At 35.6% G+C, this 14,321-nt stretch overlaps 1 protein-coding gene across 1 annotated transcript; it reads left to right on the top strand.

Annotated features, from left to right (window-relative positions):
* The first annotated feature begins 647 nt into the window (after positions 1–647).
* LOC147492620 (uncharacterized) lies at positions 648–1,070 on the top strand. The gene has a single exon (XM_086567562.1). The coding sequence runs from the start codon at positions 648–650 to the stop codon at positions 1,068–1,070; it is 423 nt and encodes a 140-aa protein (XP_086423688.1).
* Positions 1,071–14,321: the final 13,251 nt, after the last annotated feature.

Raw genomic sequence — 14,321 nt, 5'->3', positions numbered from 1 at the left:
TTTGATTTCCTAACTCTACACCACTTACTACATTACTGGGATCATCCGCTTTCCGATCCCCTCTACGGATTGATGCCAAGGTGGTTGTTGCCCTTTCTCTCTTTTTCTCACGCTCCTCCCGACCTGAACTACTACTCCCCCCACCTAACAACTTCTTAGCACCCGTGAAAACACTTTTTGCTACACTCTTCACATTCACATTCTTTGTTCGAGGCATTGCTACAAAATAAATAGGAGTTAAAAATAAGACATTCAACTAATTCAAATTGTTTATTAACAAGCAAATGCACAACTTCTAATACTAAGACATTCAACTTGTAAGTGTTTATTAACTTTGGAGTTCACTAACTAAAGTCTAAAACGTGCATATCCATAGCTTCCTCTAATTCTATGGCCAAACATGGTCTACAAATACTGAAGCATTCTCTTTTAATTTTACTTGTTTGCTTCATCACCAACAATTAACAAAGAAAGTTTGTTGTGAACTTTAAGTGCCACGCTCTACACTTACAGTGGTAGACTGGTAGTTCTTTTAAGAAAGTAGTCCAACCTTGCAACTTCCCCACTATATTAACACCCCCTTGGTGCCCCACAAACAACATCTCCTTTTCATTCTAAACACACTCAGTAGAGAAAAGAGATAGAAAATGGTTGTGATCACAGAAGAAATGAGAGCCAAGGCTGACCTTTGCTTTGAAGATGAGGAAGGAAAAGAGAGAAGCAAGTTCTTGCTCAAGGAAGTGGGACTGCCCACTGGCCTCCTTCTATTGAGAGACATACTAGAATGTGGTTACATGGAAGATACTGGCTTTGTATGGCTAAAGCAAAAGAATAAAATAGAACACAAGTTTGAGAAGATTGGAAGGCAGGCCATATATGGTACAGAGATCACTGCCTATGTTGATAAGTATAAGATTAGGAAATTGACTGGTGTCAAGATAAAGGAGATGTTAATCTGGGTTAGTTTGAATGAAATTTCTATCGACAATCCTGTCGATGGAAGGATTGCTTTCAAGGGATTGGCCGGGTCTTTATCGGACTTATCCATTTTCAGCATTCGACAACCCTGAAGTCAAGATATAACTCGAGTATAAGTTACCACCCAAGATAATTGACAATGTCGAGGTAGCCGAGGAAGTAAAGGAAGCTATGGTAGCCAAGGAAGTGAAGGATCCCATAGTAGCCAAGGAAGTGAAGGAACCTATGGCAGTGATCAAGAAAGTAGAGGAACCCATAGTGGCCAAGGAAGTGATAAACTTGTAAGTGTTTATCAGCAAATTGCTTACTTAACAAGGAACAAGAGAAGATAGGAGATGTCGAATGGAATGGTTAGAAAAAACAGGTATGAAAGCCAATATCAAGTTTACAACGCCACTATTAAGCAAAAATATTTTGTGAAAGGTAAAACTTACAGGAGTCAAAATCAAAATTGGACATATATACATTCTAACTTATGGACTAGAAGAACAAGCTCCATATAAGGTTTTGTGTTTGACAAAATCATGAGAAACAATAATAACAATCATATAAATGAGTGAACATAATCAAATTTAAAGTCAACAACAAAGCCTCAACTTTTTTCTCCATTTAGGAAGTCAACATAGTGTAACAAACCATACCACAAACCATAAGTTATTGTACAACAGCTTCCCATTAAGTTACAATAGAATCAAATCTCAGTTTTCTAATAGTAGGAAGGTGAGAGACGCAACCCCATAGTCTACATTTTCAACTACATATAATATGCTCTAAAATCTAAATCGCTACTTTTTTTTCTAGTTTCCAGCCAAATGGTCCACGTAACAGCATATAACTGTACTCAACAATCATCCGCATCGGTGGTTCAATCAAGCAAGGTAGTAAAACACTTTAAGAACCTCACTGATATTAAGTTATAACCTACAACTAAAGTTCCTCCAAGAAGCATAGCTCTTCTTAGCATAGTCTACTATCTTAATATCTTATAAGTCCTACCAGTAGAGGAAAACACAAAACAAAGCGGACGCATATAACCAAAAATTACTGGAACAAATTGAACATATCCAAACATGTGAAACTTAAGAGCGGTTTTTCAAACAAGTAGTGCCAAGTTCAGATTATTAAAAGACATGATAACAGTTGACTCATCATCGCTCTCGAATCGGACCAAAACTTCGATAGAAACCTTCCTTCTCAACTCAACTCTCGATCATCATCATCATCTATAAACCTAGTAGATTCCGAACAAGGTTCAATCCAGCTCGGATTATCAGAACTAACAGACGACTTTCCAGACTCATCAACAGTCTCACCAACTATAGTCTTCCCGTAACGGTTCTCGCAAAAATATATCTAATAGGTATGAACTACGGCATTGTTTTTTGACTTGTATAAACCAACCAAATACAATGTACAATGTATAAACAAACACCTTGAACACTCAAACTACAATGTATGAACAAACTACAATGCATAAAAAAACTCACTTTGAAAGCAAAAAACTCACTTTGAAATTGGTGTTGATAGAAGAGCTTGGGATCGAGATAGAGATCGAGCAGTAATTGAAACCACCAATTGATCGAGATCGAGCAGTGATCAAGATCGAGCAGTAATTGAAACTCACTAATGGTGGGTTTGATCGAGATCGAGATAAAGAATCGAGAGTTTGATGGAAACAAAGAATTGAAACAGAAATCGCGAGTTTGATTTTGTGGGTTTGATTTTGGTCAAGAGAAATCGCGAAATATAAGGTTTGAAGGATGAAGGTGGTAGCCGGTTTTCGATTTCTTGGGTATTTGGTTGGGGGGTGTATGATTCCAAGTTAAGCCAACCTGATGGGCGACCCGGCTGACTTCGAGGTCTGGTCCGCCAACACAAATGAGTCCAGCAATAACAAGACTCATTGGATTTTGAGTTCGAACCCTTAGTCACATGGCGGTTTTAGAGCAAAACCTTGTTGAAACTGCGCTCTGATTTTTTCAAAACCACGCTCTCAATTTTCAAAGCCGCTCTTGACGATGAGAGATGCAGTTTTATAAGTTTTTGATAATTTATTTGGTAAGTTTATAACTGGATTAGAACCCAATCAATCTTCTTAAAGAAACAATAATTATAAATTTGGAGTATTACAGATATTCTAAACTCCAAATGAGCAAATTGAAGATCAACAAAATTCTGTATGATTTAGAACCCAATCAAAGAATTGAAGAGATAAAGATTTAATTAGGAAGAGTTTTTTCACAAGTTTTCGTGTTATTTTGAAGGAGAATAATGAACCAAATTGGTATTTTGTATGCATTCAGCTGATAAATTCCGTGGGTCTCTCTAAACCAAGGCCCAAAATATCGCTGATATATATCGGTTTTTTGGTACACCGACATGGATATATTCGATATATCTAAACCGAATATTGAATTCTTTTTTTCCCAATATATATCGCAATTTCCGATATAATGATATATATCGACCGATATATACGATATATCCGATATAAATAGTTGACTTTGACCGATATTGTTGATTTTGACCAAATATTATTGACTTTGACCGATATATTGACGATATTTCTGATATAATCAATGATATTTTCGATATATCGATATACAAAACAAAATTTTGATTGGTGAACAAAAAAATAGATATTTCCAGTATATATCGGTTTTTGGGTACATTGAAATATTCACCGAATTCGATATTTTGGGTCTTGCTCTAAACTAAAATTGCAAAAGTCAGGAGAAGATGGCTAAGGTCGTTATTCTATACTCCCCATCCCAACATATCCCAACATAGAACTAGTTAGTACTTGTACAACTCTTTTTAGTAGTCTGTAGGACCACTGGTCCCTTATATAGTTATTACTACTTAAGAGTGAAAATGTGGTATACAACTATACATACACGATTTAGTGGGCAAAGACACTGCATACGGTTTTGTTATTTTGTTCCTTGATCATTTTTTTTTTAATTTGTTTTATTCTTTTATTAATTGAAAAATCATTGGTAATTAATATTCATGATTTAGTAACTCATTAATTAATAAATTATACTAGTGTATATAAGCGCTCTATAGACGCTCTCAAAGTGGGAGCTTCTCAACTTCGGCGCTTTCATGCTCTCGCTTGACGTTCTGGTGACTAAGGGCTGGCCCAGCACATTGACAACCCTACCTTACTTTTAATACAATTTTTACATTTTTGTACTTGTTCCAAAATAAAACTCTTTCAATTCTCTCTCGATGAAACTTTGTACTCAATCTGTTCTCTCTCCATTTTTCGTCCTTTATTCCATAAGAATACTTCATCTTCCTCTTCACTTCCCATGTTCAGAACTTGAACGTCCTGGAATACTCCTTCACTTCCTGCAAAAGATTGGTAACGACTCCCTTACTTGAGTGAGTTAGGGAGTCAATTACTGCAATAGTGTTTCGACCAAACATGATCAAAACACTAAGTGGTGATGAAAGAGATGAATAACGCAGAAAACTAGTGAGAAAAGTGATGGTGATCGAGAGAATTATATTATGAGACTGTACCATTTCGGTTACCTATGTACCCAAATTATCGATGGGATCAAGTCTCCATAACGTAGTTCTGTATGAAAAATAGTTTGGTATTTATATAGGTAGAGTAGAGACTTCTTGTATCTCAAATATTCTTGTAGCTCAAGTAATTGTTATAATTGAATATAATTCTCAACTGATAATTATCTCTTTGATAAGAAACGAATTTGGACATAAGTTAATGTACGTAAATGACAAGTCATGTGGCTAGGGTTCAGCTCTAGACACATGAGTTAGTGGGCCTGTACATTGATCCATGATATTGCAAATTGGGCTTTAGCACTATCGATTAAATGAATAAAGTGGAGACCCCTACTAATAGACGTTTGCCACGTATGTGGGGATCGAAACAAATAGCTCTATAAAATATGTGAGTGGGACGTATTAGAAGCCCCAAGTTGATTTGATCATTAATATGATATGTTGCTGTAGCTGGTCATGGTTAGGTAGGATATTGTCTCTTGTATGCAAGGATGCATGTAATATCACTAGTAGTCTAGGTCAATATTTGTGTTGAATTTACATCAAATAACAATAGGTACTAAATACCATTATGTACCAAGATCTGTAGCACAAAATTCTGAAATGAAGCATCCATTATTTTGGTAGTTTTTCCACCTGTACGTCTTCTTTGTGAGACCTCATAGACAGGGGCAGACATACCCAACATTTCAACTCCCCCCGGGCTAAACAACTGCCGGAGTCTTAAAAAAAAAAAAATAATAATAAACACATTCCAAAGAAATAACTGAAACACCAGGCTTCACAAGTAGCCAAATATATATACTGATTCATCAAAATATCTGGTCAAGTTCGACTATAAATCTATTTATAAAGCAAAACTATTTAAATGGTATTTTACAGGTATTGCGGCGTCAAAATCATCTATTACCAAATCCAGATCAATATCATTAGCAAAATCTCTTTCAATGTAGATGACCATTTAATCTAGAAGAAACTTATCCTCCATCTTATTTTGAAACTGTGTTTTGATAAGTTTCATGGCTGAGAACGCCCTCTGTAGTAGCTGTAGATATTGGAAGAGTAAGTACAAGACGAACTAATCTATCAATCAAGTGGTAGGACTTCGACTTTCCAGTTTCAACTAATCTTCTATACAACTCAGACATCGTGGACATATTATAGAAAACCGAATTACGATAAACATCAATCTCATAATGCTGCAGCTGAGTTCTCAATATAAGTATCTCTTGATCACTAAAATCTCAAAAGTAAAATCTTTCACCAAGATTGCAAATATCATCAATCCTAAATGATTTGAAAGCATCTTTAGTGGTCAAAGCAAAGCTAAAAGTAAAAAACTTTATTGTTTCCTCGGTGAATCTACTTTTCAACTTTATTAACTAAAAATCTATGACACTGTTATATATATCAACGCGATACCGATGCTCAAACGTTATGCAATCATATTGCTGACAAGAACGACCCATGCCTATCATATAGCGTGCAACCATATAAGGCATATCAATGTTATTCTTCTTGCAAAACAAGTCAATTTCACAAAAAAAAAAAAAAAAAATGCTCCAATTAACCATCATCTCTTAGGTTTTAAAGGAGTACTTTTGTGGTGGAGACTAGATGCATAGCGTTAATAATGTCTTAAGATTGATCTTACAGAGCTTTGCATTGTATGTTAGTGATTCTCATAGTCTTACGTAACAAATGTAACATGAAAACAAACTCAAACGATCTAAGTGCAATAAGAGCACCCTTAGCTTCCCCCCGGTTAGAATTAGTTGATCCATTGTTTGTGTTGTTCTCAAGAACACGAGAAAGTGCACTAAATGAAACTATCAAACTCTTTACAGATTGAAAATGGGAGCTCCAACGAGTAAACCCAACTCTCTACAATGTCGTAATCTAATTCTCTCCCCTTCCTGTCTCCAGTTCCCCACAATCAATCAATTTTTGAATTTCTTCGACTTGAACAACTAGTAACTCGGCTTGGTGCTTAGGAGAAGCCTTAAAATAATTGACAATTGTGCCCAACTTTGAAAAAAAACAACCAAATATCTTATATATCTTTAGCAGGTACAACCAATGCTAATTGTAAACGATGAGCGAAACAATGCACGTAATACGCACTAGAGCACTCCCTAAGAAATAAAGCTTGCAATCCATTCAAAGCACCCCGCATGTTGCTAGCACCATCATACCCTTGACCCCTCATATCATCAACAAAGAGATTGTTCCATCAATGGTGGGCGGATATTCGTCGAGTCTAGAATGAAGTGGCCCTAATGTGACATAAGCTCGTCGGATCTCGTCACGCTGATTAATAGGATATTCATTTATTTGATGGCATAACCCCGGATCACGTACCAAAGAACTAGTAACACTGGTTTTGCTAGATTCAATACCTTGAGAGTTCGGACAAACTTGTTTAATAGGTTCAATCCCTTGAGGATTGGAGCGAAGTTGTTCAATGGGCTCAACTCTTTAGAGCTTTTAACGGCCTTGATCATCCTTTTCAATAATTCTAGCAACATTGGATGTCTCGATTTCTTTTGGTTTTAAAGAACGAATCTATCTTTCGCACTCCCTTTGGCATTTTAGACGTCTGAAACATTAAAATAAAAATAAAAAAAACAAAGGAAAAGAAAAACCAATTAACCATCAACATTTCATATTTAAAAATTAAATAAATTAAATAAAAAAACAAAAAAAACAAAAAAACAAAAAACAAAACAAAACAAAAAAAACCTAACATATATAATAAATTACCTAAGGAGAACGAATAGTAGAATGAGTGAAGAACGTGGATTAGAATTAGGCAATGAAAGTTGTTAGTAAGGAATGAAGAATCAAGACTTTAAGACTAAGCAGTGAGTTCTACTTCCTTTGCAAGTGATAAAAAGGTCTCAGACTAAGCAGGAACAGTATCCACATAATTCCAGTAACAAAAGGAAGGGTAAGAACAAGGGTTTTGGGAGGAAGGGGAAACATAAACGTTAGTCATGTCGAAGCTCTCTGTATGGAATGTACGAGGCCTTAATGACCTCAATAAAGATAGTTATCTGAATAAATTTAGAAGGGAGAATAACTTAGGTCTTTTTGCTATGGTGGAGATGAAAGTCAGAATAGAGAAGTTTCAGCTTATCAATAGTCTCTGTTGTCCTTCGTGGTCTTTTGTAAACAACTACAGTAGCAGTGCTAGTGGCAGAATCTGAATATCGTGGGATCCTGGGGTTATAGCACTATCGAAAATCAAGGAGACTGAGCAACTTATACACTGTAAGATTGATCTGCTCCCTACATTGAAATCTTTCTTTTTTACTGTGATATATGCAAGTAACAATAGTGTAGATAGATCAAGGCTATGGACTGAAATTTGCAATATTCACACTGGCATACAGGGAGAGTGGTACGTTGCAAGAGACTTTAATAATGTTCTTTATTCTTTTGAATGGATTGGTGGAGAAGTAGTGCACCCTAGGGAAACCACCCCTTTCAGGGATTGTCTTGTCACATATGAGTTGTATGATCTCAAAGCTATTGGGGCGTTCTATATGTGGACCAATTTTGATAGGAAGTGGTCTGAAATTGATCGATGCTTGGTGAATAGTGCCTAGAGTACTATATTCTCCTACTCTTATGTTGAATACCTACCCTCGAGTACTTCAGATCACTCTCCTATAGTTATCTCTATCATCAACAGAGTTGCTGCTAGTCCTCCTTTCAGGTTCAGTAACTTTTGGATCCTCCATCCAAAGTTTTTGGCCACCTTTTTGCAATGTTAGAGTGTGCAAGTGAACGACAGCCCTCTATTCATTATGATGCAGAAGCTCAAACTATTGAAATGCAAGTTGAAAAGCTGGGCAAAATTCTTCTGCTCGGACATAACTAAGCAGACTGAGGCTGCTAGGAAGGAACTCAAGTATCTACAGAAAGCACATCAAAGTAATCCTATGGATGTTCTATTATGCACTAGGGAAAAAGAAGCACACTCAACCCTCTGTCAGCTTATCATCATAGAAGGGGAGGATCTTAGGCACCGTACTCGCTGTGATTGGATGAAATATGGAGATAAATGTAATGAGTTTTTCCATAAGATGCTTAAAGAGAGAAAGGGTCAAAATTTGATATGGGCTCTTAATGACTCTACTGGTACTAGAAGGGAAGGACATGAAGAAGTTTCTACAACTTTTGTTGACTACTATAAGACCTTATTGGGACAACCGTCCCTAGCTAGCTGTGATCCTGACTTTCCTGAGAGGATCCACTTTTCTAGGGTTCTGTATCCAGCTGAAGCAGAGACTATGATACAGGATTTTACAAAGGCCGAGATTTAACAAGCTCTGTTTGAGATGGAGGATAATAAGGCCCCAAGACCTGATGGGTTCAATGCCTTTTTCTTCAAGAAGAACTGGCAATGGGTGAAAGATGAGTTTGTTCAAGCTATTCTTTCTATTTTCTCTCTTCAGTCGGTGCGTAGAGGAGTGAACTCAACTCACTTGTGCCTCATCCCGAAAGTTGCAGCACCATCTAGGGTGGAAGAGTTCTGACCGATTGCTTGCTGCAATGTTCTCTATAAGTGTGTCTCCAAAATGCTCACTAATAGAATGAAGCCATTCATGCCTGAAATTATCTCCATGCAACAATCCGCCTTTATTCCGGGCAGATCCATTTAGGATAACCTCTTACTAGCTCATAAGCTAATTAGAGGATACACGAGGGATCATGGGACTAAAAGATGCTCTATCAAAATTGATATCACCAAAGCATATGATATGGTAAGCTGGCAAACTATTGAGATGATGATGACAAGGTTTAGATTCCCAGATAAGTTCATTGAGTGGACTAAAATGTGCTAATCTTCACCTTTTTTATCCATTTTAGTAAATGGAACGCCTCAAGGATACTTTGCTGGTGCTAGAGGACTTCATCAAGGGGATCCACTTTCTCCTTATCTATTTGTCTTAGTAATGGAAGTGCTCGGTGGGATGTTGAGAAATAGTGTGGCAACTAAGGAATATTATTACCACCCTAAATGTAAGAACTTGAGCATTACGCACCTCAGCTTTGCAGATGACATCTTGCTATTTTGTAAAGGTGATCCCACTATAGTTCAAGCTGTGAAGAATACCATTAAGGAGTTCTCTGCATGCACTGGTCTGAAGTTGAATAGCCAAGAGACTACACTGCTTGCGGGTAGTATGAGTCAACATGAAGCCCGGGAGTTAGCGGATATCATGGAAGTGCAACTAGTTTAGCCATCGGTAATATACTTAGGCCTTCCTCTCACTGCTTCTAGAATGGGAATCAAAGAATGCCTGCCTTTGATTGAAATGGTGACAAAGAGGATATCAAATTGGAAGAATAAGTCTCTAACACATGCTGGAAGACTCCAATTGATACAATCTGTCCTTTCTTCTCTTCATGTCTATTGGGCGAGAACCTTCATCCTACCCAAGAGAACTTTGAAAGACATTGCAAAGATTTGCAATAGATTCCTTTGGTCAGGGCCAAACATGAACTCCAAAATGCATCATGCAAGTCACGCTACTCTCATACTTGGTAAAGATCAAGGTGGTTTGGGCATTGTGGATCTGAAGACATGGAATAAGGCTACCTACTACCGACCAAAAAAAAATAAGGCTGCCTATCACTACTAAAAAAAGGGCTTTTTATGACAACTTTTAACTGTCATGAAATACATATCATGACACTTTCTAATTGAAAAATCAGCCGACATTATTGAGGGTGTCATAAAAAGTCAATCAAAACCGTCATTAAATTTATGACGGTTCATAGAAATACGTCTTAAAAGTTCCTCCCATTATGACATATATTATCCTTTAAAACGTCATAGTAGGTAAATTTGATTATGACACCTCATATGTAATCGTCATAAATTATAGTTAGAACTGTCAAGAAATGCCCATTGATTACTGTTGAACCGTCATTTTATTGAACAAAGTACGCAAACAAATAGTTTACACTACGACAGTTCTTCTAAAACCGTCATCTAATTTATTTTTATTTTTTAAAAAATATATATTATTATTATATTTTTTCTGCCAAAAGTACTACATAATAACCTCAGAATTCAATTCCTAACCTCAAAACTTATTTCACCAATAAAACAACTATAAAATTCTCAAAAATAAAATTAGAACATCCAGAGTAACTTCAATCCCATATATTTTCAATCCATTCGGAAAATACTTATTCCTTACATCAATTTATTCAACAAGAAAAAATAGTAAATTATTATCCTTTATCCAACATCATTGAAAAATGCAAGATACATTTATTTGATAGCACATTCAACCAAACTAAAAAGCATTCTAATCAACTCCATCATCAACAAATTAAGTATTATTCATCGATCGATCGAACGTTGTCAAACCTAAGAAACAAAGTAAAGAAACATTAGTAGTAAATTTGCTACCAAAAGCTCAAGCCACTGACAAAAAACAAGCTATTTTATATATGGCATGAGAGGAACAATGCGATGGGACCTAGTTCTCACAACGGAAGGAAAAATAAATAAAAATACCTACAATACAATATGGACTGTGGTTCAAGATATACACTACTACATTTATATATAGGGAGAGCTGAAAACAAAAAAAACCCACAAATGCAAGGGTCATAGCACGAATCTTTACTAAAGCCATCCCATACCTCAAAGCAAACAAAAGAAAAACAAAATACTATTTTCGCAACACATACACATACCTTTGGCTTGGCGAGATATATCGTTCGATGAAGTCAATAAACTTCATACGGATTTCAATAAGCTCAGCGGTGGTATAGGTGATAGTGTATGTTGGCCAGCTCCATTAGCTACATGAGTACGTCAAGTCAACAAAGAATTTAGTATGATCTAAGTTTACAAGAAAGAATTACATATATATTTTACGTCTACTACCCATTATTTTCTGCATAGACAATTTCATATATGTGACGCTCCAAATCTCAAACAATTTCATAACTAAGATACATGACTTTTATGGTAAAAATTTCGGTAGTCTCCTCTATATTTTCACCATTTCATAAATATAATAACTTGTCATAACCTGAAAACTACAATAACATAATTCATATTGGTTTAACCCAACTACTTAACCGTCTCGACCAATGCCAGAGCAGTTAAGTAACTGGCTTACAAAAATGAGATCACTTCAACATTTGGGACTTAGTATGCCAAAGTACTTGAATGTCTCGACTAATGCCAGATCATCCAAGCTCCTCGTACAAGTGCATACAATTATCAAAATTTTCAACTATAACAAAGCAAATCAAATCCAAATGAAATACTTTAATGTCATGGAAAGCTAGAAAAAAAAATCATTCCAAACAAGGGTACAAACCTACTGGTCATGAGACAAGGACATTCTATACTCCCAAAAAAAAGTAAACTAAAAAGTATCAAGTTCGATCTTATGGCTATAAGTCAGGACCTGATTTTGGAAACAAAGTTCACCAGTACACATAGGTAACAAGCAAAGCCATGACCTGACCTATGACTAGGCAACATGCCCATGCTAAAATAAATACCCTCGCAAAGGTGGTCAAATGGAAGTGTTACAGCTTATGAATACACAGGAGTCCATTCATGATGAATACTTGAGTGGCAGATTTGTTATTCAAAAACTTCTCCTTGTTCATGAACAAAATTCTATATATACTTGTTCATGAACAAAATTCTATATATATTTCATAAAAAGGGTTCGTGTATCTTCAAAATCTATATAAGCAGGCTTATGAACAGAAAAACGTCTAGATCGATTGACTCTGCGAAAGAAATTGAAGAACTAACAGTTTAACACCACACATGTATTAGCAAAAAAAAAAGGGGGGGCTCAAAGGAATTTAACGAAAATCTTAGTTACACTAGTACTATCATAATTCAGCACCAAGGACCAAATCATTAATAGAAATGTCGAATCAACCTCGACAAGAACTCCTACAACCAGACTACATTACCACTTCCACTTCCAATTTAACAACCCAAAATTGAGTATAAGCTTGCAACTATTTGAATAACAAGAAGAAAGAGGCATACAACTAATAATCCTTTTAAACTTAAACAAGTTCTACCTGTACATCATCTTCAATTATAAAGCATGGTACTAAAAGAAAAGGTCTAATTTATTAGCCCAATAGACTAACTAAACTTCAAGCATGCATCTAATACTACCAACATTCAATCTAATGACTTCCAAATCAAAACATATCAATTTGCAAACATATTATTTGAGTCGCATTTGCAGTGGAAGAATTCCAAGCTTCAAGCAATGCATTTTACAAAATTGAATATCAAGGAGTTTTCAATCATCAATTTCTTACCAGCTCAACCATTAAAGATTTATTGATTAGCCCACCATTGAAAGAGCTAAAAGTTTTCAATCATCAAATTCTTACCAACTCAATGACCATTTCTTACCAACCATACCATTGTGCATTACGACTGTAAGGAACAAAACAAGAACTAAGGCAACATAATAGAATGGGCTTCTCCTTGTAAATTTGTGTTTTGATCACTAAGACACATGTAACTAGCTTACAAGGTATGGCTTTGGGTGTATTTTTCTAAAGGTTACACACTACATGCCAGTCTAGGCTGATGCAGGCCATTATCCAGGCCGTTGCAGGCTGCCATAGGCCACACTGCCCAAATCATGGAACACACTTCAATTCAACATAATGCACCATGTTCTATTTACATATTATCTCTAAGAAATGTCAGATGGAGTACAAAGGATAACTTGTTCCCAAACGTGAATATATAATCACCATATAGCTTATTATAACATCTATCAAAGGATCAAATGCTTGTTTCATTCCACTATAGAATATTTATTTCTAAGTAGTAAAACATCTATGTCAGACTCCCCAAAGTGAATTAGAGCACTAAAAAATTAGTACAAGTTTTTCAAGACCAAAGGAGGATTTATGAGCTTACCAAATGATCATCAAGTATCTCCTCCTTATATATTCTACTGTGTCCGCAAATATTGTCCCCTCTCTAAACTTATTGGAACATCATAACACCCTAAATTCAGTTCATGGGAATATGCCCTAATCAAATGAAATCAAACGCCAAGTTTAATTCAATCTACATTAACTGAGAAAAAGAACCGTACTCACATCGATTCATTAAGCAATACAAATGATATTCAAATTAGTTAGGCCGTAAGGAGAGTATTTGGACAACCAAAATCTTGGCCTATAGTCTTATATAATGTAGGAAATACTCATCCAGAAAATCCAAGCGGTATAACATTCCCTTAATAATTTGGGCAAAAAATTAGTCGAGAGATTGGGTTTAATTCCTTAACCCAATCCAATACGTCAGAAAAATTCCAAAAGAAACTTCAAATGTTCAACTGATAATCAAAATTGGGTGAAAACAATGTATCTAATCAAGTGTATTTTGGGTACTTCTCTACATTAATAAGGAAAAACTAGGTGAAGACAACTCTTACCAAGTAATTAATTTAGTGGAAAATCCTCCAATTGTGTGCTGGAAATTTCTACCCAATCAACACTTTCAACAAGATTGATATCATCACCTTCATATTAAAATTTCATGTATTCAATCTTTCAATTTGTATAAACTAAGAGATAAGAGTTTGTCAATATGCAATTTAAGAGGAGAGAAAAGATTACCTGATTGAGATGTAAGCTATAAGGTAAATAAGTAACAATCATTAAAATCCAATGAACTAAATCAAAAAACCAAATTGGACCACCCTAGTTGCAACTACATAACTTTGTGCAAGCATGTATTTGTAAAAAAAAATTTTTTTTTG

This window comes from Coptis chinensis, chromosome 6, assembly GCF_015680905.1.
Source record: "Coptis chinensis isolate HL-2020 chromosome 6, ASM1568090v1, whole genome shotgun sequence".
Classification (NCBI taxonomy): Eukaryota; Viridiplantae; Streptophyta; class Magnoliopsida; order Ranunculales; family Ranunculaceae; genus Coptis; species Coptis chinensis.
The sequence above is the reverse complement of the archived record's forward strand: the minus strand, read 5'-3'. Positions and strand labels throughout refer to the sequence as shown.

Coding starts and splice junctions, on each gene's coding strand:
- LOC147492620 (XM_086567562.1), top strand. CDS start 648: ATGGTTGTGATCACAGAAGAAATGAGAGCCAAGGCTGACCTTTGCTTT.